This window comes from Zonotrichia leucophrys, chromosome 5, assembly GCF_028769735.1.
Source record: "Zonotrichia leucophrys gambelii isolate GWCS_2022_RI chromosome 5, RI_Zleu_2.0, whole genome shotgun sequence".
Taxonomy (NCBI): Eukaryota; Metazoa; Chordata; class Aves; order Passeriformes; family Passerellidae; genus Zonotrichia; species Zonotrichia leucophrys.
In genome coordinates this window covers 24,040,954-24,068,334 of record NC_088175.1, presented here as the reverse complement: position 1 = coordinate 24,068,334, position 27,381 = coordinate 24,040,954, and the positions used below count along the sequence as shown (strand labels likewise).

Here is a 27,381-nt window from a genome sequence, read left to right as displayed (position 1 = left end):
CAGTTTTTACATTAACACAGAGTATTTCATCCACAAGTCTATGGAACAGCCCAGGGGAATGAATTTTTAAATCCTTCCTTGAAGCTCTCTATGTGGGGAGAATGGCTGAGGTCACTTGGCTTGCTCAGCCTAGAAAATAAGAGACTGAGGGAAGGCCTCACTGTGGTCTACAGCTTCCTCAGAAGGGGAAACAGAGGGTCACACATTGATCTCTTCACTCTCATAAGCACTGACAGGACCTGAGGAAATAGCATGAAACGCTATAAGGGAAGGCTTTGGCTGGGTATCAGAAAAGGGTTCTTTATTCAGAGGGTGTTCAAGCCCTTGAACAGGGCCCCCAGGGAACTGGTCACAGCACCAAGGCTGGCACAGGTCACAAAGCATTTGGAAATGCTTTCAGACACATGGTGCCAGTTTTGGGTTTACCAAAATGCAGGGCCAGGAGTTGGCCTTGATGACCCTTGTGGGTCACTTCCAACTTGGGATATTCTATGATGCTACAATGACAAGCAAAATACTCAGCTGCAAATGAAAGTTTTGTCTCGCTTCTGTTTTGTCTCGCTGACCTCAGTATGTGTGCGCAATTCCTCTGCAGCTTGTATTTTAACAGAAGTATTTGTACATATGTATCTGAATAGATCTCAATAACATTCAGTAAATGTACACTTTTTGGGCAGATGTGTGACGTGCTAGAACAGTAGCAGAGTCACTGAGTTTTAGCTCCTGTGTTTTGAAAGTTTTAACATTATTTAAAAAAAAAATCACAATTTGAAAGAGTCATGAAACTATCATTTAGTTCAAAAATAATTGTACTTTTCTGAGAGTCATAGCACATTGCTTTTGGTCACTAGCTGTACTTTCAGTAAGATGCACACACTCGAAGGGAGCAACTGATATGCCTAAAAACGTCAGTGATTAAATCACCATAAATACCAAAGGTACTCACACACACTCAGCTGGCAGTCATTGAAACATGGCATAAAAAATTACATTGTACATTACTTCCATGTCCTGAAAAGTTCATCTTTCTAAGAAATATCTTAATCTGACTAAGGAAAGACTGTTACCAAATATTCTATTTGTTCATACTCTGCAGCTGCGCTGTGAGAACACCTAGGGGTTTTTAAACAATGAAACCATCTGTTCAATTTATTATAGTATATAAATATGAACAGCCTAGAGCATGTAGTTCCTCAAGAAAAAAGGTATAAGTGCTACAATTCTCTCATTACACTATGAAGATTCGAACAATCCAGCTCCTTAGGGCTACAGACAACAGTTGCTCAGTTAATCAAAGATAAACCTAAAGAAATAACTGGATTTCAAAAGTCATTAAACTTACCTGACAGGCATATGTATGTTAAATATTCACCCTGACCCCCAGTAGCTAGAAAAGGAATCTTTTTTTTTGTTCTTCTTTTCACTTGAACAGCTCCAAGCATCCTTTCATCATGTGGGGCAAAAATCTCTTTGCTGATTGCAGATTTAGCATTCATCGTAGATCACAGGTATAGCAGACTGGTGCTCTCTAAAAATAAAAATCATAAATAAAAATAAAATATAAAATCATAAATATAAAACAATATTAGAAACTCTCAAGTTGTATCAAAGTCCACAATATTAGAAACTATTAAGTTATATCAAAATCTACTTACTAAGGCATTAAAAACTCTGACCTTCAAAGAAAGTTTCTAATGCCTCAAAGAATTTAGTAAATAATTTCCTATTTGTAAAGGCAGAATTTTCAAAGTATTTAAGTGTCTTCACTGAAGTTCTCCACACTTCTTAAATTTGCTCATACAAGCTTAGCTTATTTTGGGCAGAAACACTAGCACTTCAGTATGTTGCAAAATCTTCTCAGAGAAACACCCTGTTTAACTTCATGCAGCATAAAAGCTGCATTAATTCCCCCTCTGATAACAGAGGGAAACTCAGATCTGTGTCCCACATACACAGGGAAATCTCTGCAAGGCTTAGGGAAGAAGCACCGTGGTTGTGCTGGCACACAAGAAGCCACGTTCACAGAGGACAGACAGCTTCAGACTTGGTGAGACTGTTCCTTCAGGAGCACTGCTCCTGGTGACAGCACCTGATGGCACAGCTCTTGCAGCTTTAGCACCTCATCCCCTCAGCTCTGGAATTACTGACTGGGCCGCTGCACAGGAAACAGTGTCAGAGACACCATCGGCATCAACACAGACACAACCACACCTCTGCTTTTGGGCTGTGTCACTTTGACCCAGGTCAGTTCCTCGATGTGTTTCGTAACAAAACAGCACAGTTGACTTAGGAGAGACATACACATTCATATAGGAAGAAATTATTGTAGAGAACAGGGAGGGAGGAGGGAAGCTGCTTAGTCATGCACATCCCAAAAACCAAACCTCACCACAGCCTGCACAGGGGCCTAACTAAAGGAGGGAGAACTGAGAGGGAACAGTAACAGGTTCTTTGTGCAAGCTGTAACTCCCATTAGTTCTGCACTGACTCTTGTAACACACACAGGCCCCCATTCACAGAAACTGTTGAATCACACCTTTAATTGTCCCAATGTAATGACACTCCAATGCACATACATTAATTTACACATTTCTGTATTACTAAAACTTTCAAGCTGACACATCTTTTTGACATCCTTAGCTTTCTTAGTACAAAGATGACTATACTCAGGCCTGAACTACCTGATAATTCTGCCTGTGGGATCATTTGATATTTGCCATAATTTAAAATAAATGTAAATAAACTACAGTCAAATTAGATTATGAAACCAAGAGGGTCACAGATCCATTATTTTTTGTGCACATACTACCAGCAAGGTAATTGCCTTAACACTTGCAGTCTCAACGTTTTGTTGTCACTACTTATGACATTCCCTTATCTTAAAAAAATGGGAAAATTTAAAAAAACCCTATACATGAGACAGCACAACTTAGTCCAAACTTAATTCATCACCTGCTAATTTTGGGATGCAAACAGAATCCTGTGCCAAAACAATCTGTAACAACATACCTCAGTTAACCAACACAGAGTTATTTGAATTCTGACATGTTTTAGCATGACGTCATTTTACATGAACCTTTAAAAAAGTGAATTGGATTTAAAAATTTTCTCCATCAAAAGAAAAATCCAGACAAATTTCAAGGGATTAAAGAATGCATAGCTCCTGACAAGCTGTGATCTCGTAAATCCCAACATCTTAGTTACCTATCCTTTAAAATGAATGTATTTACATGACAACAGAATCAAAAGAATAAACTTACATGGCAGTTACTTAGAAAAAAGTTCTGAAAGAAAATGTGTTGTTTTCACATTCATCACATACTTCTCTCTTCTTCTGTGTTATAGAAATATTTGCAGAGTACATCATACCAGCATTTAAACTGTTGGAACACTGCAATTAGTTTTGGGTTATTTTTTTTTTTCTTTTCTTTTTTTAATTCAAGGCCACTGTTAACAACAATGGATTTAAACACACAGACCTCCTCCTGACTGAACTAGAGACTGATAATCTTTACAAAACCCAGACCTTCATGTGCCTAAAGAAATTTCAATGATTAGCTTTTTGGGAAAACACACAGAAGTGCTGTCAGGTTAAAAGACACTCAAGTGACATTCAACTGAAAAAGTGCTTTCCAGATTGCAATGATTTGATGCTGTTAATTCTGCAACTGAGTTGTTGAATAGATGTTTTCAGAAATTTTCTTAATGGTCACGGACCGTAAAGTAAAATATGACTTCAAAGATTACTCAAGAATGTAAAGGCTTCCTGGATTAAGAAAAGATGCAAGTTTTTCTTACCTACAGTATCACAAAATGTTAGTGGTTTATTGCTGCATGCTGCCACTGGCTTTGACATTAAACTGGTTTGTATACATTTACCAGCAGCAGTACACAGACACAGCAGATACCTGGACTGTAACTGGAACCTCCAACTAAAGTGTGGACTCCTGACTTCAGAGACTGTGATCTTGATCCTTCTGCTCCCAGAACTTGGGCTCACAACAGCTTCAGAAACCATATTCAAACAATTAATCTAACACAGAGTGTACTTGACACAGCTGCCAAATGTGATGTGAAAACTGACACTAACACAAACCACAAAAGCCCATTTATTTAAAGAAGAAAATAACTAACTGTGCTTGTGTACAAACAGACTTCTGAGATTGAGATGTCAATATAGTTTAGATGAAGTTGTTTTTCATAGGTCAAAAAATCAGCAGCTGAATTCAAATAAGCAACCTTCACCTATGCACTAGAAGAGGTATGCAGAAGACCTCTGTTTAAATAAGTAAAGCCTTCCAATGCTCCCTGTTTTCACAAGTGGAGATAATCTCTGGCAGTTTTACTTAAAAAAAAAATACACTTCCTCAAGGAACACAAATAAGTCTCATTTTTCCCATTCTCCAACAAAATCCCTCTTTTCCTTAAAAAAAAAACAAAAACAAAACCAAACCCCTGCCTGTACAAGCACAACTTTATGTTGTATATGCATATTTCTTTGCACAATTATGTTTTCTCTTGGTGCACATTCCAGGACAAATTCAAACCATCAGCAGTTTCCACTCAAGGCCCCTATGAACTCACGCACTGGAACACAAACTTTTTCCTCCCATTTGTACTCAAATACAAAATAAAATCCTTAAAGAACCTTTGTTGGAGGATCTCTGAGCACTCTCAGACAGTGCATTACTGCTTGCAGCATTAACTCCTCTGAGGTAAGGGGGATTTAAATGTTCCAGTAAACCTAAGAGTTCAGAAAGAGAGACCACATTTCCTACCTCACACACTTTGTTCCACATATTTACTTCCACTCAAATTATTATACTGATGCTTTAGGCTAAACAAAGACCCCCTTTTTCTTCTGCAATTTTTCACTCCATCTACTATAGCATTATGGAACAGAATGTCAACATTTACACTGTGGCCCCACACAAAGAAGAAACACAGAGAGGGAAGATTCCTGTGTGGATTTGAAAAAGTGCCTGCAATGCGCTGCTCATTTGCATCTCCTCACATCTTTCTCTACTACAGTACTTCTCCACTATATTTCTATCACTAAAAGCTCCCTCTGTGAACAGCTGACTATTCCTCTAGAAGTATGTGAGGGGGCAACAATTAAAGGCAATTTCTTAAAAAGAAGATTAATAAACCCAAGATAATTAAGCTGAATCTGTAATGCATCCCACATGTTCAATAACCAAAAAAAAAACTGGACAGTTTTCTGGTCAGCCAGAATCTCAGACTGTTTTCAGGCACACAGCCAGCAAATGGCTGATTTATCTTTACACCCACATGTTTCATAGGACTCTATGCAAATAAGTGGAAAAAAGGGGATTTACAGCATCTTTGTTGAGGGTATAGGTATGCAGAAAGGAAACTAATCCTCAGCATTCAGAATTCAAATAGGAGTAAATTACAATACAAAGAAAGAGCTGGAAAAGGACATAAAGGATTCCAAAAAAAAAAGGAAAAAAATGTTCAGTATGCTAAACCTGGCTGTTTTTAAAGATCTTCAGTTTAATCACAAACAGGGAAGGGCTCACAGGACAGGCTAACCACTGAAATGCTGCCTGCAGTGTGAAATCATCTGAGCAACCAACTATTCTTGGAATAGTAACTCTAGCAAGCACTCAAATCTGCTTTTAATAAAGCCACTATCCTGAAAGATGACATCTACTTAAGGAAATAATTGCAAGACACACTGTTGCCAAAAGAACAGCTTTTGGTATTGTGATACTTGCCTGGTATTTACTTGCTGGAAGTGTTTAAACTACTTCGAATATTACAGGTCATCAAAATCCTGTATTTGCTGTCATCTCAAACAAATAGCTAGTACAATTCTGAAAAAAAAAGCAAAAAAATAAAAATTTAAAACCCAAGGCAATTTATTTATAAATCTTCAAAGAACAAATATTAAAACAGACAAGTTTTAAAAGTTGGTTAGGAATACATTTACTAAGTGTAATTTTATCCTAGAGGAATAACACCAAGTTTAATTAGCTCTGCATACAGGGATCAAATCAGTTGATCAACCTTATTCTGAAACAGTCAAGGTAAAAGCTTTAAAATGCTTGAACATAAAAAATAAATCAGATCATCTTCAGTCATCCTATTTTCAAATCTAACTTTGCTTGAAAATATTTATTTAAATTAGTACAATAGCAGCAGCCACTGCAGCAGCCAGAAAAATTCCATTACTTCCTATGAACATGGGTTTACGACTTTTAGAAGTATTTACTGAGAAAGCCTCAATCATTCTCCAGAGTTATTTGTAGGCTGTCACATTTCCAATTTGTTTTTCCAAATAACTTCTCAGCTAAGACTGGTTCATTTGAATAATGTTTTAATTCTAAAATATGAAAATCATTAAATTAGAACTGTATTTGTAGCAGTTCAAACTAGAAAAAAGAAATGTGTTTTCACTTACATATGTAATTACAAAATAAACTGCCCAAATCAAGCTGAATAGGACATAGGCAGACTTCAGAGAGCAGCAGCTCCTAAACACAAAACTTGAATCTTACATGCTAAAGCAGTAACTTCTTTCTGTCTTTTAAATGAAGGTTTATATCATAGCCCACCTAATCCAAGACCAACACATGGCAGTGTAAATTTGAAATACAAGCCTTAACTTTGTTTTTAATCAAGACATTGTTTGATCATGGGAATTTTGCAGCATTGTTTACTGAAACCTTCAAGAAGCCTTGTTTGAATCACTGAATTTCTCAAAAGCTCCTAGAATAAGCAAAAGAAACATGAAAGACTATACTGGCTACCATACTGTGTGGCCTGAGAACATGTGATGTTTTTGGTGAAGGGAAAAAAACTTGGAGAGGAGAAGTGCACATTAACAGGATCTTACAGTCAGACAGAAGCAGTAAATGCCTCACTGCTCTACACATTTCTTCACCTCAGGCAGGCAGCCTGAGGCCCTGGGCATTTCCTATAACCTTTCATTACAAGGGAAGTTGATTTGGATTCTGTGCAAGTAGTATGGACCTACAGATTTAAAGAGATAAAGAGCTCTGAATGGAATACATATTTATAAAGAGACAGTAAAAAAAAAGGAAGGTACTTTTGAGTTTATTTAAATTGTAACACAATCTTAAAAAAAAAAAGTTTGGTACACCCTCCTCCATCACCTCACAAAAAACCCAAACATCTCCTTACAATGACAGATCATCAGGGACATCACAGAAATCCCATAAATGGGCAAATGAGAACCAGTCCCACTTGCATGTGGAAGGCAGAACAGCTGCTTTCATTTCTGCACTCTGCTCTGCTGAGTGAAATACATACACAGAGCATCATGGTAAGTAATACCTTCCTCAAGGCAGATGCAGCAAAAGCAGAAGATGCAGTATCACTTCATTCTTTTGTGACTGTGACCCTAAACTGTTTCTAAATGGTACAGAAAATTAAGTAGGAGGTCACATAAGGCACCAGAAATATATTGAGGGATGGGGTACTGTATATTCCAGGTCATATATCATGTTCTGAAAAGAAAACGGCAATTCCAGATCTAGAAGGTAAGGCCCTAGTATACGGTATCATAGATCCCAGCTCACAAAATGGATGTAATACTGAAAAGAATGTAAAATACTGCAATCTGGGAAAAATCCAACTCAAATGTAAGACATAACATTTCTGTACTGTGATTCTGTGTGTGAATAGCTGCAGGCTGTTAGTAGACTATTTTAAATAGGTGTGCATGAAAACAAATATATATTGAAGAACTGCAACAAATCAAAATTAATTTCTGCTTATGTTTTCACAGCATTCTGGATCAAGACTATATTCATAAGAAATTAATAAAATAATAATGCAAGAATCAGTGGACACTGATCCTTTCAGCATTTTCTTAACTGCCAAAAGCAACTGTGCTCCCTAAACATGCCTTCCCCTGGAACTGGTATGAAAAGCAGGAGGTGTTTCTGTGAGTTGCCCCAGGGAGGCAAAGGCATCTCTGTAGAGGAGGTACAGCCCTCTCCAGGTCTTTCTGAGTAAAGAGCAACAGTTAGAGAGAGACCCACTCAGATTCTCCTTGCAAGAATCCCACAGTCTGAAGGTCATTATTATTTCACGAATGTAACAATTTGCAAATAAAGATGGACAACACCACATTAAACAGCACCCCACAGTCTACAAAACTGTTTACTAAAAGTCAGTCAAGAACTTCTTGGAAGCCTGTGCTAGAGTCATCCTTTTTTAACAGGACCATTTTTAATCACACAGATTCACCAAGAAATTTAGGAACTACCAGATGTTATAACAAAGCCACAGAGAGACCAGATTTGCATTTGTAGAAATTTGCCCTCAGGACAACTGGGACATTCACAACAGTAAGAACTACTACTTTTGCATAACAACATTGTACATCGTAGTCTTAAGAGGTTAGCTTCATTCTTATGACCTTTCAGAAGTGTTTACATCTTAAGACCAATTACTACATCCAACCCTAGACTTTCATTTGCAGGAGGAACTGCCAGAGTTTCTTCTGCCATTCCTCACAGATTCCTTCCTCCAAACACCTCACCTCTCCAGGCCTTTTCCCTTTCCCCTACATCTTTTCTGAAATGCAATCCTCAAGTCTGGACTCACAGCTTCATTGACGGTACCAGAGTCAAGTGAAAGAACTATTTGTTGGGTGTTTGGAACATGCTCCCCAGGTAAATGGCCACCTTACCAAGCCTATCAGAGTTCAGGGAGCATCTGGACAATGCCCTTATCACATGGTTTAGTTTTAGGTAGCCCTGTGAGGAGAAGGGAGTTGAACTCAGTGGCCCTTATGGGCCCCTACCAACTCGAGATTTACAGGCTCCTATAAGGAGTGAGCTACTGCCTTACACAGCTACTGCCATAAATAGTCAGCAAAACATAAGAGCTTCACTTCAACATCTACCATGTTCTTCAATCTCTTTGTGGGAAAGGAAAAAAAAAGACATTTGACACCCGAATAACTAATTATTCCAACTTAACAGGGGATTTTTATATTTACTGCTTTAAGGCTATTTCTCCTGCTGCACAACAGTTTTATAGTTCAATTCTGTCTTTTAACACTTGCAGTTCTCTAGATTGACAGCCACCAAAAGTCAGGAGGTACATTCCGTGTGCCATCACTTGGCACAATTAAAAGGGTTTGAGACATAAAACAGCTTTCTTTCGCTCCTCCAGTAAGAACTAGAAAGATACCAACTCCTTAGAATACATGTCTAAATCATTTGTTTCTACATCTTATGCTACTTTCATGTGAACTCAATTTCCTTAGTTAATCCAACGTGACTAATATCACATGAGACAGCATCAGAGGCATCATTAAAGCAGCTCCAACTTATTCACATGGCCTAATACTTTTATCACAAACCCAAATCAACTGATCTGAAGTTGCATTTGAGCTATTATTGCTTGTTCAATTGTTTGTCTGTATTTTGGCAAAGAAAAATTACTAAAAAATGAAATTAAAGGATACTGGCGAGAAGGAGCAGCCATGTTCCTCAAGGAAAGGGGAACTAGTTGAAAGGGCTGTAGTTTAGAACGTGCACAGTTTCTTTTAGTAGTTTGTTGTTTCTCATTGAACTTATGACCACCACAAGCACTTGTACTGGCAGAAATTACTGATTTCCTTTTGTACTTCTCTTCCTTATGACAGCATAAACGCTTCTGTGGTAGTGCAGTGAACTAGACGAGAATTAATCCAGTTTTAAGCTATCTTTAAAAAATAGTGATTTATTTTGGTTTTACGCAGATCAAGCTCCCTGATACAGTGCACTCCACAGCTGTGTGTCAGCACACAGGAATGAAGTGCAGGTGGTAAGACTGGGGCTCTCATGGGCCCCCAGCAGTGTTAGTTTACAAGGATCATGAAACTGTGCTTTAAAGAGAGAAGAACCCAAAATGTCGTGTATTTTCATCAAATATTGAAATCACTGACAGAAGACATGGTATGGAGCCAATCTAGACAAAATTTTTCAAAATCAAAACTTGCTACAAAGAACCAAACTTACTAAAAAGTGCTAAAAAGAGCTAAAAGCTCATATGGGTCTTCTCGAAAAGAAAAAAATAGGGCTCAAGATAGTATAGAATTTCTTGGTATACTGACTCCATTATTTGTTGGCTTTAACAGCAAGGTAGCAAAAGTCAGGTTAAAAGTCTGTCTCTGTTACACAGCTATCAGAACTGTTGCCTATGGGAATATACAAAACAAATGATGAAATGCTATTACTGCAGTAGAGCACCCATAACTACAACACACTAACTCACATCCCCTACTCTGTCAAGACATTTCACAGGAACCAGATTCTGACTTATTAAGTACTCATAATTGAAAAAACACATTAAATGGATTCATAATTTAGTGTACAGGTTGCCAGAGAGACAGGTTATTCCTACAGCATCAGCTGAAGGTGTTTTAAAGAAAGAAAATATAAAAACCCACAAAACTGGCTGGCACATAGTACTCTTACCATTGGCTTTCTCCAACTAGTATAATTCAGTACACTCTGAAATCAGGTTTTACAAATCCTCCCAGTTCTATTTCCATTCCTCCTCACATAACTGATACTGGTACAAGTTGCAGTCATCCATTAAATTAAATATCCCAAAAGAGAAGGAGGGTTTGTCAGGCCTTTCAGGCTATATATTTTCAATTTTCTAAACTGCAACCTGCAACACCCACACCAGAAAAAAAAAAATAAAAAGCTCCTTTTTTTTACTTTAACGCTGAGGAAAAGTACAAAAGCATAGTAATACATTGGGACTAGACAATAAAAGATAACATCAAGGTATTAAAGCATTTTATTTCATCCATCTACGGTGAATCAACATTCCTTGGTAAATATAAATAGTGGCGTTTTTTCAATCACTCCAAATGCCTAAGAAGAATAACTGACTAGGAAAATGCATAATGCTTTTAAGAATGAAATATATGCAGTTCTGGGGATATTAAGATCTCTGTAAGAGCAGACCCACCTCTATGAACTACTACATGAATGTTTTTCTTGAGGGAAAACAAACACTGTAAAAGTAGTAAACCATCTGTTGGCCTTGTGCTGATACTTTGCAGCAGTTAAATAAATAGTTTTTCTTTCTGGCAAATAACACAACCTGAACACATTTCTGACATGCTGCATACTTCTTTCCAAGAATCTTCCAGCAATTACAAGGATCACTCACTTCAAAATGGGTGAGTTCAACAAGGCTTGCAAAATTGCAGAGTGTTCTGCAAACTTAAGAAATTACGAACAAAAATAAAATGGTCTGATCCAGTGTTTTGCTCAAGGGATGTTATCAGCTCAGAAATGATTAAAGCGTCATCCACGGCTTCTAGCCCCCACTATACTTAGCTCTGCTCTCCTGGCAGAATCTATTTAAGAAAACCATGACTGCAAACAGACCTTGTACATTGAAATTTATGGGGTTTTGTGGGGGTTTTTATTTTTGGTTGGTTGGGTTTGAGGACTGACCTGTTCAATCTTAGAGAAAGCTGAGAAAAACCTAGAAAGAAAACTACTGGCTTTTCTCATCTCCTCTCAAGTAAGTTTTCCTTAATAACTTTCATGGTAATTTCCAATCAGTGATCAGTGGCAGAATTGTTATATTATAATAGCTAGAAAGTTTCCACCAAACATGGCAATGCAGAAATTTTGTCAAGTGATAGCCTCTTGGGAAGAAGACAGTCTTCTTTCAAAATAAAAATATAAATAAAATACCACTGACTCCTTGCAGGGAACAAGTAGGAACTTCTTGAGATAGGGGAAGGCTTCATCAGGTTTATGGATGCAGACAAACCATTAAGTTTTAGATTAGTATCTCTTATAGATCAGTGTGGTAATAATCAATGTATGGGATACCTGTAAACCACATAGTGAAATTTTCCAGTTCTACACTAAATTCTGAGAACAACAGTATAACAGCACAGTGAAGGATGAAAGAATTATGGTAACCTAGACAGCCCAAGCAAACAAAAAACATCCTTCTCTATTTCTATTATGTCTTTTTATAGTTTGCCAAGGAAGAGACTGGAATGCCTTTATTTGAAGTGAAAACATTAGGAGAATCATATCTGTTCTGCATGCCTGAAACTAAGACAATACAACATGAGGGTGTGAGAAGATGGACGAAGGAGTGACATTTGCTAAGAAGCATCCTGTCCAGGGAGTGGGGATGCAGCAAGACAATTCCACACAAACTCCCTGCATCATTCACTTCATACATTTAGGAGAGGTTCCATGCTTATTGCACACAGATCTTAGACTTACAGGCACCAGACATCTACCAATCTCACATGTCAAAGTAAGAGGGCTGTTTAAAAAAAAAACAAACAAAAATCATGACAAAATATACAATGTATGTCTTCCTTCAGACAAATCCCAGAAGACACCAGCTCAATCAATATCAGACACCCTTCCAACTTAAATGTCAACCACCACTTTGCAATGAATAATTTATGCTGTCTCTAAAGAGCAGGCACAGCTATGAACCCTGAAATAATATAATCTCTCAGTATATCTCCACAGGCTTATAAAAAGGTAATTTTAGCACCAAATGCACACTTGATTGATAAATACACATTTTAAAATTGAGTGGCATTTTCAATTTTCCCCTATCAGATTAGTATGTATAGTAACTCACAAGGTCTACAGCAACAAATTCTCTTCAACAATTCTGTGCCAAAATCAACTTCATACAACCCACATCATATTTTACATGGCCAAACCCCTAGATAAAATGGCATCCAACCAAAAAAATAAGCACAAATTCCATACAGAATTCTGATTTTTACTCCATAAATACATTCTGCACCAACAACAGGAAGAAATATATTCCATCTTTAACTAAGACATCTGAATACAAGGTAAGGGAAAACAACTGACAGCCACATAGCCCTGGCTGTGGTGTGCAGCCTACAAAACAAATTCATGCAGATACAGATGTGTTTATCTCAAATCACTCTTTTTCTACAATAAACAGCCTTAAGAAAATCCTCCTCCTATACAAAACCTAACCACCACTACACAATAGTAGCAACTCCTACAATTGCTCAAGGACAGAAATTTCCAGTTACAGATAAGAATACTGTTTCACACAGAAAAAAATCTAGTCCTGTCCTCAACCAAAAGAAGTTTTTCAGTAGTGGCTTATGCCAGATAACCTGTGGGATGTTACCAAATAAAGGGGTCAACATCCTTCATCTCCCAGTATTTTCCTGATTCATTAGAACACTCAACCAATACTAAAATTTGCAGCTGCACATTAGTATCAAAACAGTGAGACTGTGGAAGGAATATGCACTACTCTTGGCAGTAATCTACAGTTCACTGGGTTAATTCATTCTTCAAACCTTACCCTCATCTCTGCACATTCCTTTAGAACCAAGCCCTGAAATTACATTCTTAGAATTTATTATTTTTGAATCCTGAATCCATTTCAGAGACAATAATACGTTCTGTTACAATGAACTTACGGACTCATCTGCAGTTTTTATCTTTTTCTTTCTTTACTCAACGGGACCCACAACCCCTACTAATCCTAACACCACACTTCATTAAAAGCTATTAAACTACTTTGTCTTTGTAATCCAACAATCAATGTAAGTAGTTAAAAGCAGTTCCATAATTCAGTAATTAACTGCTTACATACAGCACTCAGAAAAAAATTTAGGTACATCTTATGTTAAATCAAGTGGTGTTTTTGCTATAGGTTTTTCCTTTCATATATTTTGCAGACATAGTAACAACAAAAACCCTAAAATTCATAAATGGTATCAGTAGCATTATCTCCAGCCTTGTAACTCCTCAAAATCACCCATTTAGAAATCAGCTACATTAAAAGAGAATGGTTAATCTAATAACATGAATGATTCAATCAAGCTTCGCTTTACCCTTTACTTTTCATTTCACATAGTCAGTAGGTAAATAAACATGACTTTATAACCTGATACTTGGCCATTCATTAGACTTAATCACTCTTACAATTTACTTCAAACATATTCATTTCATAATGGCTAACACAAAAGGCAAAGAAGCTTAAGAACTTACACAGGTGGCTTTAAATTCACAAGACACATATACAACTTCCAACACCTAAAATTTGCTTGCATGTTTAAGGTATATAGGAACTTATTAAGACAAACAATGTACTTTGAGAAACTGACATTAAGGCTTATTTCTGTGGCTTGTTGATCCACATTGAAAACAGCACTTTGCCAACATTAAGTACATAATAAACAAAAGGCTCACTACATCTGCCTTAAAGCACTAGCTATCCAGATAGGCACCGTGAGCACAGGTACAAGGAAGATAGGATGTAGGTGAAACAAATATATTTTTTTTCAAACACTATGGGTACAGTTACAGTCAAGAAACTTCAGAGCAATTCCAGCTTCTGGTGAAGAACAGATGGGACACAGAGAATATCTGTTGAAACACCAGTAAAAATCAAGTATAACTCCAAGCACAAGAGGCCCTTGATTAAGAAGCATTTGGCAAGTGACACAGTGACAACAACTTTACCACAAGAGATTAACAAAGATGTACCTGCATTCCAGACAAAAGGGTAAAACTTCTTTTACCCACATAACATAATCATCTCTGAGCAGAGGCAGAGAGAACCCAAACTCTACCAGAGGAAACAAACTAATAACATAAATAAGTTATTTATAGTAATTTATTAAATAACAGAAATAACATAGGTTATGATAAAAAGGGGAGGGACAAAGCTCCACTTCTCAAAATGCTACAGTGCCATCAGAAGAGAAGCACATTGCACTGGGAGAATGTATCTTGTCATTTTGTTCAGCCATCACAAGTCTCCTCTCATGCACTGAGGGAGATGTTTCTTTTACTACAGAAACTCCTGTGCTAGTGGAAGCCAAGCCTCTCCCCTCAGAAGCACTGAAGGTGGTCCTCACAGGCAATACCAGAGCGTGTGAGTGTGCATGGTGAAAGCCAGGACTGGGCTTTACCATGCTGGACTACAGCCATGCCAGGGGCTAGACAAGAAAATGTCAAACACGGTCAAGAAGCAGTTCATTCACTCTTGTGCCCTAATAGCCTTGCCAAGGATAAAAGTAACGGTTCATGCTCCAAAGGTATTCCTCCTCAACTTCTATGCATCTAGAACATATCAACATATATAAACTTTGAAAATTAAAACCCCCATAGAAAATCCAACTCTGAAGAGGAAATAAAACTATGTAAGGGCCTATTACTAATAAATGGAGCACAGAGGTCCACTGCTTAATGAGATTGTCAAACAGAGAATCTCAGAGTGAGAATATATGCAAGAGACATGGAGACAGTGCCACTGACCACCACGGTAACAAAATATCTCAAACGTAGGATCCAGCAGCTAAGGTACAAATACTAGATTCTTTTAAGGGCCTGAGACTGGATCAGTTTCTATACAAATCAAATTTATAGAATTGTATAAAGTGTTAGGAAGGAAAGATCAAGTGCAAAGTAATTGCGCTAACATGACTGTGTGCATTACTGCCAACAAAATTACTGACTGTTCTCACCTTAAGAACTACAGCACCAAATCCAGAGAATACAGATACAATAGCCTTGCTAGACAGTATTAAAAAACCTGCTACAGCTCCTATAAAATTTAGAAGGAATTAACTGAGTCAATTCAATTTGATTGAGCAGCAAAGCACTGATCACTTCAATTTCTTCTTGTAAGTAAATCATAACTTAGCTAGATAAATAAACTAACATTTCATAAACAAAACCTCAGAAAAGGCAAGTGCAGAAGAACACAATTTCATTTTCAATGACTATTTTCCATCTACTAGCACCGTAGCACTGCTTTTCAAGTAAGTTACAGTTAAAATCTTATTTTCTTTTAAACATTTCTGGACTACTTTTAGTCAGTCAACTCAATTTTTTTCCCTCAATAATGGTATTTACCCATATGCAAGTTTAGGCCAAAACTGAACTGGCAACAACATACTGCTCCTTACCACTCCTGACATTCTTCATTTCCTCTCATCACATTCAGATTGTTAACTTTTACTAGTATAGAAAGTCTTGTCCAAGTCTCTGTAATGCTTTATTGAAGAATAAAAGGAAATGCTCTCCTGGAAGACAGTTTCCAATATCATAAAGGCATAAAAGTAAGTGGCCATGTGCAAATGTAAAAGGAGGGTAAGTTTTACTAACTTCACAATATATTTTTTTTCTTCCTGGAAAACACAGTGAAAATCCTTAAGTCTTCTGGTGATCTCATTGCGCTGAGACCAGCACAGTTCCCAAACCCATGACTCATTCCAATCCCAGCAAAAAAAAACTGCTGGAGAGACAGATGTTTTGTTTATGAATTAATTCCTTCAGTACGTCCTGCTCATAATAAAAAATAATCAGGCTTTACTTTGTATGCAAAAGATAAAGCAGGACAGTGCTATTCCTGCATTACTCTTTTCCAAAGGGCTCCTCTCCAGCTCCCCCCAGGTAGCCATGAGCCCCACCAAGCCAGTCCCACCTGTGGGCCCACACCCCAGCCTGGCCTCAGGCCACCCCTACAGCCCTGGGAGACCCAAGTTCCTCTCAGCAGAACAACTTCTGATCCAGCCCCCCCAGCTGCAGGTGGGCTGACAGCCCAGCCTGGGCTCACCCTCATCCCCAGGGAGGTGTCCCAGCCCCAGGCTGAGGCCACCCAACAGCCCGGGCCCCAGGGATTCCTCACCACTCCTGGTGCCACAACCACAGGGAACCTCCAGCTCACAGGGCACCTGCGCAGGTTTAACCAACCTGAGAAACGAAAGATCAACTTAAACCACCAGCAGCTGTTTGCACAAGGAACACCAGCAACAGCTTGAGTAAACGCACTAAGCAGCAAACAGGATCCAAAGCCTGTGCTTACTCAAGCCTTTTGCAGTTATTCCAATTTTGTAAGGACAGGGGAAGGGAAAACAAAGCAATCAAGAAAACTTATTTTTACTTGTTTTTAGAAGGTTTTAAGTCATGGATGGCAGATAATGACTACTGCAGAAGGTACCAGCAAAGGACAGGCAAAGCAATGAGAGGAGAGAAGCACAAGGAAGGAAAGTCAGAACACCTAATCATTGCCTGCACACAGTAATGCAGCAGCAGTAGCCAGCTGGAGTTATTTCTTCTTCAAATAAAAGGTAATTATGCAAGAGACTGCCCAGCTCAGCAGTGGGAAAGAAGACAACATGCATCTGAAAAGCTATACCACTGAATCAAAAACTTTCTGCTTATATGTGTATAGCAAGGGCAGCAAGGACTTCAAAACTGCAGATGGAGATCTTCAGAGGGAGGGCTGCAAAACTTCTGCAGAATGACAGCAGCAGCCTGATTTAAGGATGACCTAAAAAGGCTGTAGCATCTCCCTCAGTCACCACACCTCCTGAAGGCAAGCCTCAATGCACAGGGCCAAAGTAACTGATAATGTTCTTTGAAACACCAGTATCACAAGGACATACATAATCCTGCTGACAAGCTCTGAGCTGAGACTTAGTAGAAAAGAAAAATGATACAAGCAATTCTAGTCTAATAAGAGCACATTAAAAATTGCTTCAGTGACACTGGCAAGAAACCCAAATTAGACAGGAGGCAAAGGAGCTGCCAAGCCTTGCCAGTTCTTCCACTCTAAGTCAAGATAAAAAGATAAGCACTTCAACAACACTATGATAATTAGAGAGACATATACATCCTTTATGTGTCAATAAAAACTCCTGGTTATTCAAATACAATATGCATAATAGTGCTCAAACTACAACTCATCAACATTTATCAACATCCTGGGAGCATAATCCCATTCTAGTAAAATGATAGATAGTGCAGGCCAAAAAGGAGAATTATGCACAAAATGGTCTTGCTCACAGTTAAGAATGGTTTCTGTTCCATATGGGCCACCAGTAGGCAGTCATCTCAATTTAAGAAAGTCTGTAAACTTGAAATTAAAACAGAAAATAAAACCTTGAACCTATAACCATATCTGAACAGAAAGAAAAACAAGTTCAAATAGTTAGCATTGCTATTGTGTACACATAACAGAGGAATTAACACTTAAAATCAGATTTTTGAGCAATTTGTGCAATGGTTCAAAAAAAGTAAAAGCAGTTTCACGGATACGAGAAGATGTAACTATCAGTAAGAGACTAGGCTACAAGACTCAATAGTTTAATTCTATTTTTCAAAATGCTGGGTGTATAAAAAATAAGACTGAAACTTCTCCCTGAACAGTTATGAGAAATTTTGAGGTAATATTCCAAGATAAATGCTGAATTTCAAAGGCTTATTTTCCACAGGATTTTCCACAGGATTGCTCCCTGTTTGGTCAGTGAATATATAAAATGACAAGCACAACTGCCCATTGTAAACAAGCACTCTTATACCCACGTACAGATAAAAAAGATTCTTTACAGCATTCTCTGTTGCATAAGGAGGCGACGTTTTGAAATTCAAAGCAGAAAATATCAATAAAACCTAAATAAACAGGTACCAATGACAGGCATAATTTCAGTTGAGACTTACTTATAGTAGAACACCAAAAACAATGGATCAACTTATTTCTGGGGACAGGAGAATGAGGAAGTTTTTGGTCAGAAAGAAGTTTAAACTCTACGGAAACTCAGGAAATAGTTTTCAAAAGTATTTCAAAAGATCCATTCCCTACTGAGGGTAACTCAAACATACATTATTTAGAACTGATATTTCTCTAAGCAGTTAACACCAACTCAAGGTAACCTCCTGTGGAAAACAGTAAAGGTAAGAAGATTTTCAGAAAGCTGGGAAAGCAGGCCTTAGAAAGAACAGAGGATTAACTGCAGCTGCAGCTAGTATTAGGTATATAGTAGTATAAAGGTATCTTTTTGCCCCAGGACATGAAATCAGGAAATGTCATTGCTACATCTGTCTAAACCAAAGGAAATTCCCCTTAAGCATACAAGATATAAATAAATGGAACAAGTAATTGCTTGGCCTGTTTTAATATCCTTTAGTCTAACTTACTACTAATGTCATTTATTTATACCTCAACGGCATCTGCATAATACTTCAAACTCACAAACACTGCCAGGGTGCATAAATGCATTAAAAAGTAGTAATGAAACTAGCAATCTAACACTTCAAAATCAGAAACTACTGTCCCTGTCTTGATGGATAAAATTAGTTAGAACAGCATTAGAAGAAACACAGATTTAAATCTTTGAAATCGAAATTTAAAACGGAAAAAAAGTAAGAGCTTTCCATTTAGCACATGATGATTATGTAATTTAGCATTTGAAAGATCAAAAACACCACATATCTGTCCATGCAAAGGATGAGCACTTACTTGTGGACATTTTGGTTGCAGAATGCACAGCTCATATCCGACAGACTGACACGTCCTGTTTGCGCCATGCTTAATTGCAGCGCTCTGCCAAGCATTCCTCTCTTACCTGAGCATTCCCTGTTACACACCAGGCTCATGCCTGTGCCTGTGACACATAAGCATGAGGTAACTGCAGGGCTTATGCACAAGATAAAGGTATGCAGCAGACTCATGAATCATGGGTATCCATGCTGGGATTACTCAGCACTTCTGCAGCAAACCACAGACAGTACAGTGGGCAAAGGATAAATGGGGATCCTGACTGTTTTAAGATGGACTCCTTGGCATCTGCTGAAGAGATCCTACAGACCCATTAAAGGCAAGGGGCTTGATATAAACTACAAAGAATTTGGAAAATTTGTACCTATTTAAAAGTGGTTTGAAAACTGTCACTTACACTCAAGTTGTCATTTTCACTCAAATAAAAATCCACAATGACAGCCATCAAGCATTCCCAAAGGAGAAGGAAACTAGAAACATAGAGCATATTCATAAAAAGAGGTTAGGTGAAGAAATGAAACCAGTCAAGTCTTTAGTGACAGTTGAAATCAAATTAAAGATTCCAACTCCTATTGAGTTTTCCCTTACAGTTATTAATTTTTTCAAATACAAATTACAAGTCTTTAGGCAGAAAGCTTAATTGCTTGCTTTGTATCAAGCAAGTTCCAGACAGAAACAGACAGTTTTTCTTCTTTTCCAAAATTAGGCTTTGACTGAACAGAATTTCTGGGATGATGAAACATGCTTACCAAGCACTGCCAAAAGTGAAATTCTGTGTAACCTCCTTTTGGTTTCCTTTGAATTACTGCATATGTGAATTAGTTACCTTGAAGAGCAGCAAATTATATTAACTGCAAGGCATCCTTAAATAGTATGAAAAAGCAAGGTGCCAGTAACCACCTTCTAACACAATCATACAAAACAAAGAGGTAAATCAATGAGCAGAGAGCACACCTCTTTCTTCAAGCCAGAGCAGCAAAAGATATTATCAACTTCACAGACAAACTGTTACATTTTGGTTGGTCTAATAATAGGAAATGCTCCAAAATACAAAACTAAAAAAAAAAAAAAAACAAAAAAAACAACAATTGAATGGTCAATCCTAAAGTTATGAGTAATAATACTGTGTCAAGTACATAAACAGATGTAAACTGAAAGTATACTGAAATGAAACACTAGATTTGAAAACTCACATTCATAAATTCTATCTTTCTGGCCCATATAAGATTCCCTCTTCCCATCTGAGTTCAGAGACAGCACTCCACATACTATAACAGAGGGCTTAACATAGGTTAATCTCCAGTATACCCACTCTGTTAATAACCAACAGGGAAAAAAAAGGGAAAAAAAGAAGCAAACCCCTATGCAAAGGTCAGATTTCCAAGCCATTCTCACCTGAGTAGAAGGACAGTATCACAGGGGAAGGTTCCCTTTCTCTTCCTGATCTATTTCAAACTGACCTTTCTTTGATTACCTTCATAAACTTATTTTGCTAAATTGGAAATATTTACAAACATTGTTGTGCCCACTGGTGGAAAATGGTAGGCAAAAGGATCATCTTTGGTCATTCTGAATCTTGAACATGGAAAACAATGCAGAAAAGAATATCCAGAAGAGTATCCATTTCTATTTCCATAAAATTATGTACAGTATCTGCACTATCAGTGAAGTCTAGAATTTAGAACAGCTCATAGTATGTATTAGGCAGCCACCACTGGCATTATGTAAGCTTCAGTGTGACATCAATGTTCTCCTTTTAAAACTCAAACCACTAAACAGGATTGATGCCTACTGACTTGTGGGTTAAAAGAAACTGCTTGCAATGAAGCATTTGGTTGACTTAAGAGATTGCATTTTTAGAAAACCATTTTCTGGCAGTCTCACTGTTGCACATATTAACAGAAGATCTCAAAAATCATATTCTAAAAGAGGAATTGCCACCTCCACCTTAGAAAGGAAAAAAATCATCCCAACTAACTTTATCAATGCAGTCATAATTCTAGTGTCTGGCAGGAACAGTCTGTCTCTTACTGTAATGTTTCCTCTCATTATGTAGTTCAAGAAAAAAAAAGTTTGTCTCTATGCTAAATCAGCCCCAATATCCTTTAAAATTATTATGGTAATCCAGGCACATGATTATTTATTCACCACAGTACTACTTTCTGTTCAACACCTGTACTTCAACTCCATCAAGCTGTAACTCCCGTCCTGTGCTTACTGTTTTGATATAGTTTTGAGGAATGTCTTGAGCAATTAAAATCTGCAAATTTCATACCACAACCTGAATACACAGAAGTGATAATGAACTTAGCTGGTTACAGGAGATGAAATAACTTCCCTATTTATGGATCTCCAGAGTACATTTTTTGGGGGAGAAGGAGACAGCAGTACTATGCAGGTGATACAGAAGAAAAGGAATTACGAGCAAAGTGTTGGATCTGAATGCCATATCTGTGGAATATTACCAATTCTGATCCACACAAGTCTGCTTTTATTAGCTTTAGCCCAAAGAAGACAAAAAAAAAAAAGAAATTACCTACTACCACTTTTTACATAAACTTAGTTTCAGTAAGTGCTTACACTACGTTGTGTCTGATCTTTGAGCCTGTGTCTTCTAGTTCACATATATTGGCAGACTACATTTTGGAGTATTTCAGTCTTGTTTGAAGAACAAGGTTTTGATGAGAGAGAGAGATCTAGGACAGTTTTACAGCTTTAATAAAATGCCCTCATTGTTATTACTCAACAACACGCTTTCAATGACAATAGGAATTATGTCATTTTTCTTACCTTCATTTAAGGAGAGGCAGAAACCTACAACACTGCAACCACACATGACAGAAATCGGTGGTACAATCCCAATATAATTTCAAAATGTGAGTGGAGGGGTGCAGGTGAAAGGCAGAACAACATTCCCAACTTGCTTCAAGTTACCCAAGTTTCATGAACAAATGTGAGTTTACATATTTCAGAGCTTTTAAATCTACGCTGGACAGTCTACTTGAAATTAACATGTTATTCCGGCTATTTCTGCTGTAATTGACAATGAAAGAAGATGAATACAATCTTGAATCTTCCCTTCAAGCCCAAGTAATCTTTTTTCATTTGCAATTTGTCAACACCCCAAAGATATTAACCATAGTCTTCAGCCCTATTCCCAGGCTACACTATTGCTGGGACAGAAAACTACAGAATGTTTTCATACAGTGCTTTCAAGCCCAGTCAGTGTGGACTCTGAAGTTCTCACAAGAAGGTTACCTCATTCTCTCTTCCCTTGTGCTGCAAAGATGATGCTAACTGCACTTCACACACAGAAAGAACTAGGTCCTTCAAACATCAGCAGGTTTTCTCTGCCTTCTGTTAGGAGAACTCACCCCTCCCAGGATCTTATCTCCCAGTAGTCAGGAGGGTAGTGCAGCTGTATTCACACTGAGGAGATGTGTTCTCAGTGTACCAGTACATTTGGTGACTTTTAAGTTTACTCTAAGACCTGTCAGGTTTCCTAAAATAACGTACATATGTTTGCTGAGCATTCAAATGTGAGCAGTATTCCTTCTAGCTTTTGCAGATCTATTAACTGCTTCAAGGTATGTGACACCCAGTAAGCCCAAGGTACAAACACCAGAGGAAAGGCATAAATGGAGACTCAAATTGCTACTCACCTTATCACCAAAAGTTCCTGCTCTTCTACAGTCAAAGCAGATAGCCTTGTTAAATAAACTAAATAAATCAGATTCAAGATCAAATGCAAATGTTTACTGTCTTTTGTCTTTCCTGCTATACAACAGAACTATTTACCGCTCTGATGCCTTTTCACAACTGTAATAAGAACAATTCAGACCTAGTACTTCCTTGTACACAGCTCTGGCTTCACCAGAAACAATTCCCTCCTCTATTAATTCCTAAAAGGAATTAAAAATAGCTTTACTCAGGGGGTGTAAGCCCTGCTACAATACAGTGGCAAGGCCAGAGAAGTGTGAGAATGTACACTGAAGTCAGAAGGAAAATATTTTTAAGCAAATTTGAATCAACTAGGATTGATTGTTCTAGATTGCTAAAATCTTATCTAGATTATTAATACACTTCTGTGAGTACTGTGATCAATAGTCTTTACTGAAGTGTGCATGGCATTCTACATCTTGTTAAATATCAAGGTTTTGTACATTTTTGCTGGTAGTTTAACACTTATCTTTGAAATCTTCTCCTTTCAATATCAAGCTTTCACACTAATCATGCTGTAACCTGAGTAGGCAACCAATGCAACTAGAGTCTTTTTAACCACCCATACCTATGTGAAATTTGGTGAAGGAATGAAACAGAAGCTAAAAGACAGGCAATCCGAGTATGTAACACCAGAACCATGAGAAAGAAACTTAAGAAAACAAGAAAAGGAAGGGAATCCCTACTGACTTTTATATAAAGACAAATGTGCAACAATGACAGGACAGACTTAAAAGAAAGGAGAAATGTTTTCCTCCAAGACAATCAGTAAGTGTTATCCATTCAACAGGGACCCAGAATCCTGTGAGGCACACAAGTATCTTTAAAGTTAATGATGGTCTGTGCTCATTATGTTCAACAACTGGAGAAATCCCTGGGAGAGATCTTCAGGACAGGCAGGTAAGGCCTTACAGATAATTACTTATATTTAAGAGCTCTTTCAGTAGCTTTCCCATTATGCAAGGATTCAGCCATGCATTTTATCATAGATGTTATCACTAATAAAATAAAACACAGTATAAACAAAAGACAAAGGCACATCAACCTCGAATGAACCAAAAATTTCCCACACCTCACAGAGATAAGGCAGATCCGTTTGATTCTGCACACATTCACTTTGCAAATAACATTTTCATCCTAACCCAGTAAGTATCAGCTATCATGTTACCATCACAACAGTTTCTCAGGGTTGCCTATGTAAGTTTCAGTTTTCAAGCAAAATAACCCACCCAGAAACTCAAAGGTCTGAATCTAAGCCTTGGTAGATATAAGAAATACTAAAAAGTTGCTTGGGGGTTTTTAATAGTGAGTTTACATGCAATGCAGATGTACAGTATACATTTCAGGGGTGATGCTGAGTCACAATATGAACTAACCGCCTTTATTGAGCCTGACAAGTACAGCAAGGCCACCAATGAAACACGCTGTATACAGAGAGGAAGAGAAGTTTCAAAAAAGAGACCCACTAAGCAATATCCTTATTAGGGTATTACTGCACCCTAAATGGAATTTAGATGTGCTTTCTTCTGGTCATTCATCACTAAGGTAGCTGAACTTAGTCTTCCATAAGTTCATATACTTCCAAGAGTCCAACAGAACTAATAACTTTTTAAAAAGTGGGATATTATCAGGATTGCAGTGATTAAAATTTTTTACTACTCTTGTCTACATGTTAGAACATTTTCGAAAATGAAAAGAAGAGTCAACTACATTTTAAAGCTAATATCCCAAAATACTTTGGTCAGGGAGAAAAGGAGGGAAGGGGAAGCTTAGGGTTTTGGTTTTTTCTTCAAAAAAGTATTCACATTACTCCATTTGCTGAAAAAAGAAAGAAGCATTTCATTTGCAAAGTACACTTGTATTATAGACTACAAGATCTATTAGTATTTTAGAACCTTCTGTCTCTCCAAGAAAATTTCATACAGAAAGGTTTGCAAGGACAGGCAGCTCTGTAAAAATCAAGATCTATAATAAAGGAGCCATGAATGTAGGCACACAGCACATGGTACAAATATTGTTCTTACAACTTCTTAAAAGGCTTTCATCTAGCTTCTACAAGGATACTAATTTCTCAAAAGCTACATCATTATAAGAGCTGCTTCTAAATCCTCATGAGAAAGATTCTGAAATTAAGAAAGAGAGTGTTAAGTGCATTCTGTGCTTTTATCTACTATGCCTACTGATGTTTTAGTCTTTCTTCAAAGAGCAATCTTTTGTATGGCCATCTGCACAGCAAGTAAAGAAAGCAAGAGATGTTTTCCCAAATAAAGATATCACAAAACTGTGGGTATAGCCTTAAAGCCAGATGCATACTTGGAATTCTTTGCAACTCATTAGTTTTAGTTGCTCGCTCAGCTTGACAATTCTAGCACCATTTGTACTTGAGAGACTATTTTATTACTGTAGGAAAGAACAATTTCATAGGACCCCCAAGAGAACTGAGAGATTTCCATCTGGAATCAAGCAAGGATCTACTGCTAATAAACCTTCCAAAAATGTTTTTGCCTCAGATGTCCATGTGGGCCAAAGACCAAAACAAAAAAACCAAAATATTGTGGTTATGCAGAGATGCAAATTCACCTCTTAAAAAGCAAAGATCTCAGGTACACATACATATGTAATTAATTTAGAAATAATGTAAATTATGTACTAAAGATAACCTTTAACCAGTAATTTTAAAGAAACACAATAGAAAATTCAAAGTATTATATATATATTACCCATACTTAAAGTGCTCAGACATTTTAGAACAATGAAAAATGCCAGCCAAAAGTGGAAGCAGCCCTTCAGTGTCCTGCACCCTGTAATACAGATAATCCTACACCGAAATCAATTGCTCCATTCAATGAAAGATTAAAAGATAACAGATGCATTTCTCTTGTGTTTGAATGTACATTACTCACATTTTAAGCTTAATTAAATACAGAATACTCTGCACATAATAAAGTATATTAGACTTGCCAGCACCATACCGAGGCAAACAACCACCCACAATTTCAAATTTGTCTTTTTCTTTTCAGTGACCCTTCAGCACTGGCAAAGCATTGGCTTCTTTTGTTCTACAACAGAATAAGAAGCAACCATTTAATTACATATCTAACATAATTCCAGGTCTTTCCTTATTCTATCTACATTTCTTCAGACTTTTCATTTTAAGATGTTCAGAAACAAGTCACCCAGCTCTGCTAACTTAAAAGCATTTATTCCTAACACCTATTATTTACTCAATGTGTGTGGAATATTTCACATGCTGTCACAGAGTGCAGTAACATACCTGGAAAGATCCAGAACATACCACAGTGGCATTTGTAGAACACTTACCTTTCACCCCTTATCATCAATAACTTTGTTGTTTCATTTAAAGTATGCAACTCAGAAGAAACATTGTGAAAGGGGAGTAGAATTGCAAGTGGAGGGAAATGGAAACTACAAACTAAGTCACATGGAATGGCTTGGGTTGGAAGGGACTTAAAGGTTATCCAGTTCCAGCACACAAGGCTGGCTCATGTGCAGCCTCTCAGGCAGCAGCAGCCCCAAGTCCCTCTGGGCAGGGCTGCTCATCCCCAGCCTGTGCTGATACCAGGGGTTGCCCCAGCCAAGGTGCAGCACCAGCACCTGGTCTTGTTAGAACTCCTAAGACTCCCATGGGCACAGTTCCTGAGGTTGTTCAGGTCGCTCTACATGGCATCCCATCCTTCAGGTGTGTCAACTACACACTCAGCCTGGTGTCACCTGCAAACTTGCTGAGGGCGCACTCAATCCCTGTCTATATCAACGAAGAATATACTATAAAACACACTTTACAGATCCCTAGGGAACAACACTTGTCACTGATGTCCCTTGTCCCTGAGCAGTTGACTACTGCCCTCTGGATGTGACTATCCAACCAATTTCTTATCCATTTAACAGTCCACCCAGCAAATCCTTCTCTCTCCAGTTTAAAGAGACGGATGTTGGGAAGGACCATGTCCAAGGTCCAGATAAATGACATCTATAGCTTCCCTTGTCCACTGATGGAGTCACTCCAACATAGAAGGCCACTTGATCAGGCAGGACTGCCCTGGGTGAAGTCATGCTGGCTATCTCAAGTCACCTGCCTGTCCTCAATGTGCCCTAGCATGGCTTCTAGGAGCATCTGTTCCATGACCTCCTCAGGCACAGAGGTGAGGTTGGCAAGTTGGTAGCTTTCAGGATCCTCCTTTCTATCCCTTTTCAAGATGGGCAAAATTCTTCCCCTTTTCCAGTCATGTGGGTCACATCTTACTCTTCCCAAAGTTACCTTGTTTCTAAGATAAACTAGAAAAAGGGTTATTATTTAAATGAAGA

General features: G+C 37.8%; 1 protein-coding gene across 2 annotated transcripts in view; it reads right to left on the bottom strand.

Moving 5' to 3' along the window:
- Positions 1-27,381, bottom strand: part of STXBP6 (syntaxin binding protein 6) — a 98,436-nt gene that overhangs the window by 59,953 nt on the left and 11,102 nt on the right. For both annotated transcript variants that reach the window (XM_064714878.1, XM_064714877.1), the window contains exon 2: positions 1,343-1,528. In XM_064714878.1, coding sequence (XP_064570948.1) covers positions 1,343-1,496 — 154 coding nt within the window. In that variant the 5' untranslated portion in view covers positions 1,497-1,528. The remainder of the gene's footprint in view (positions 1-1,342; positions 1,529-27,381) is intronic.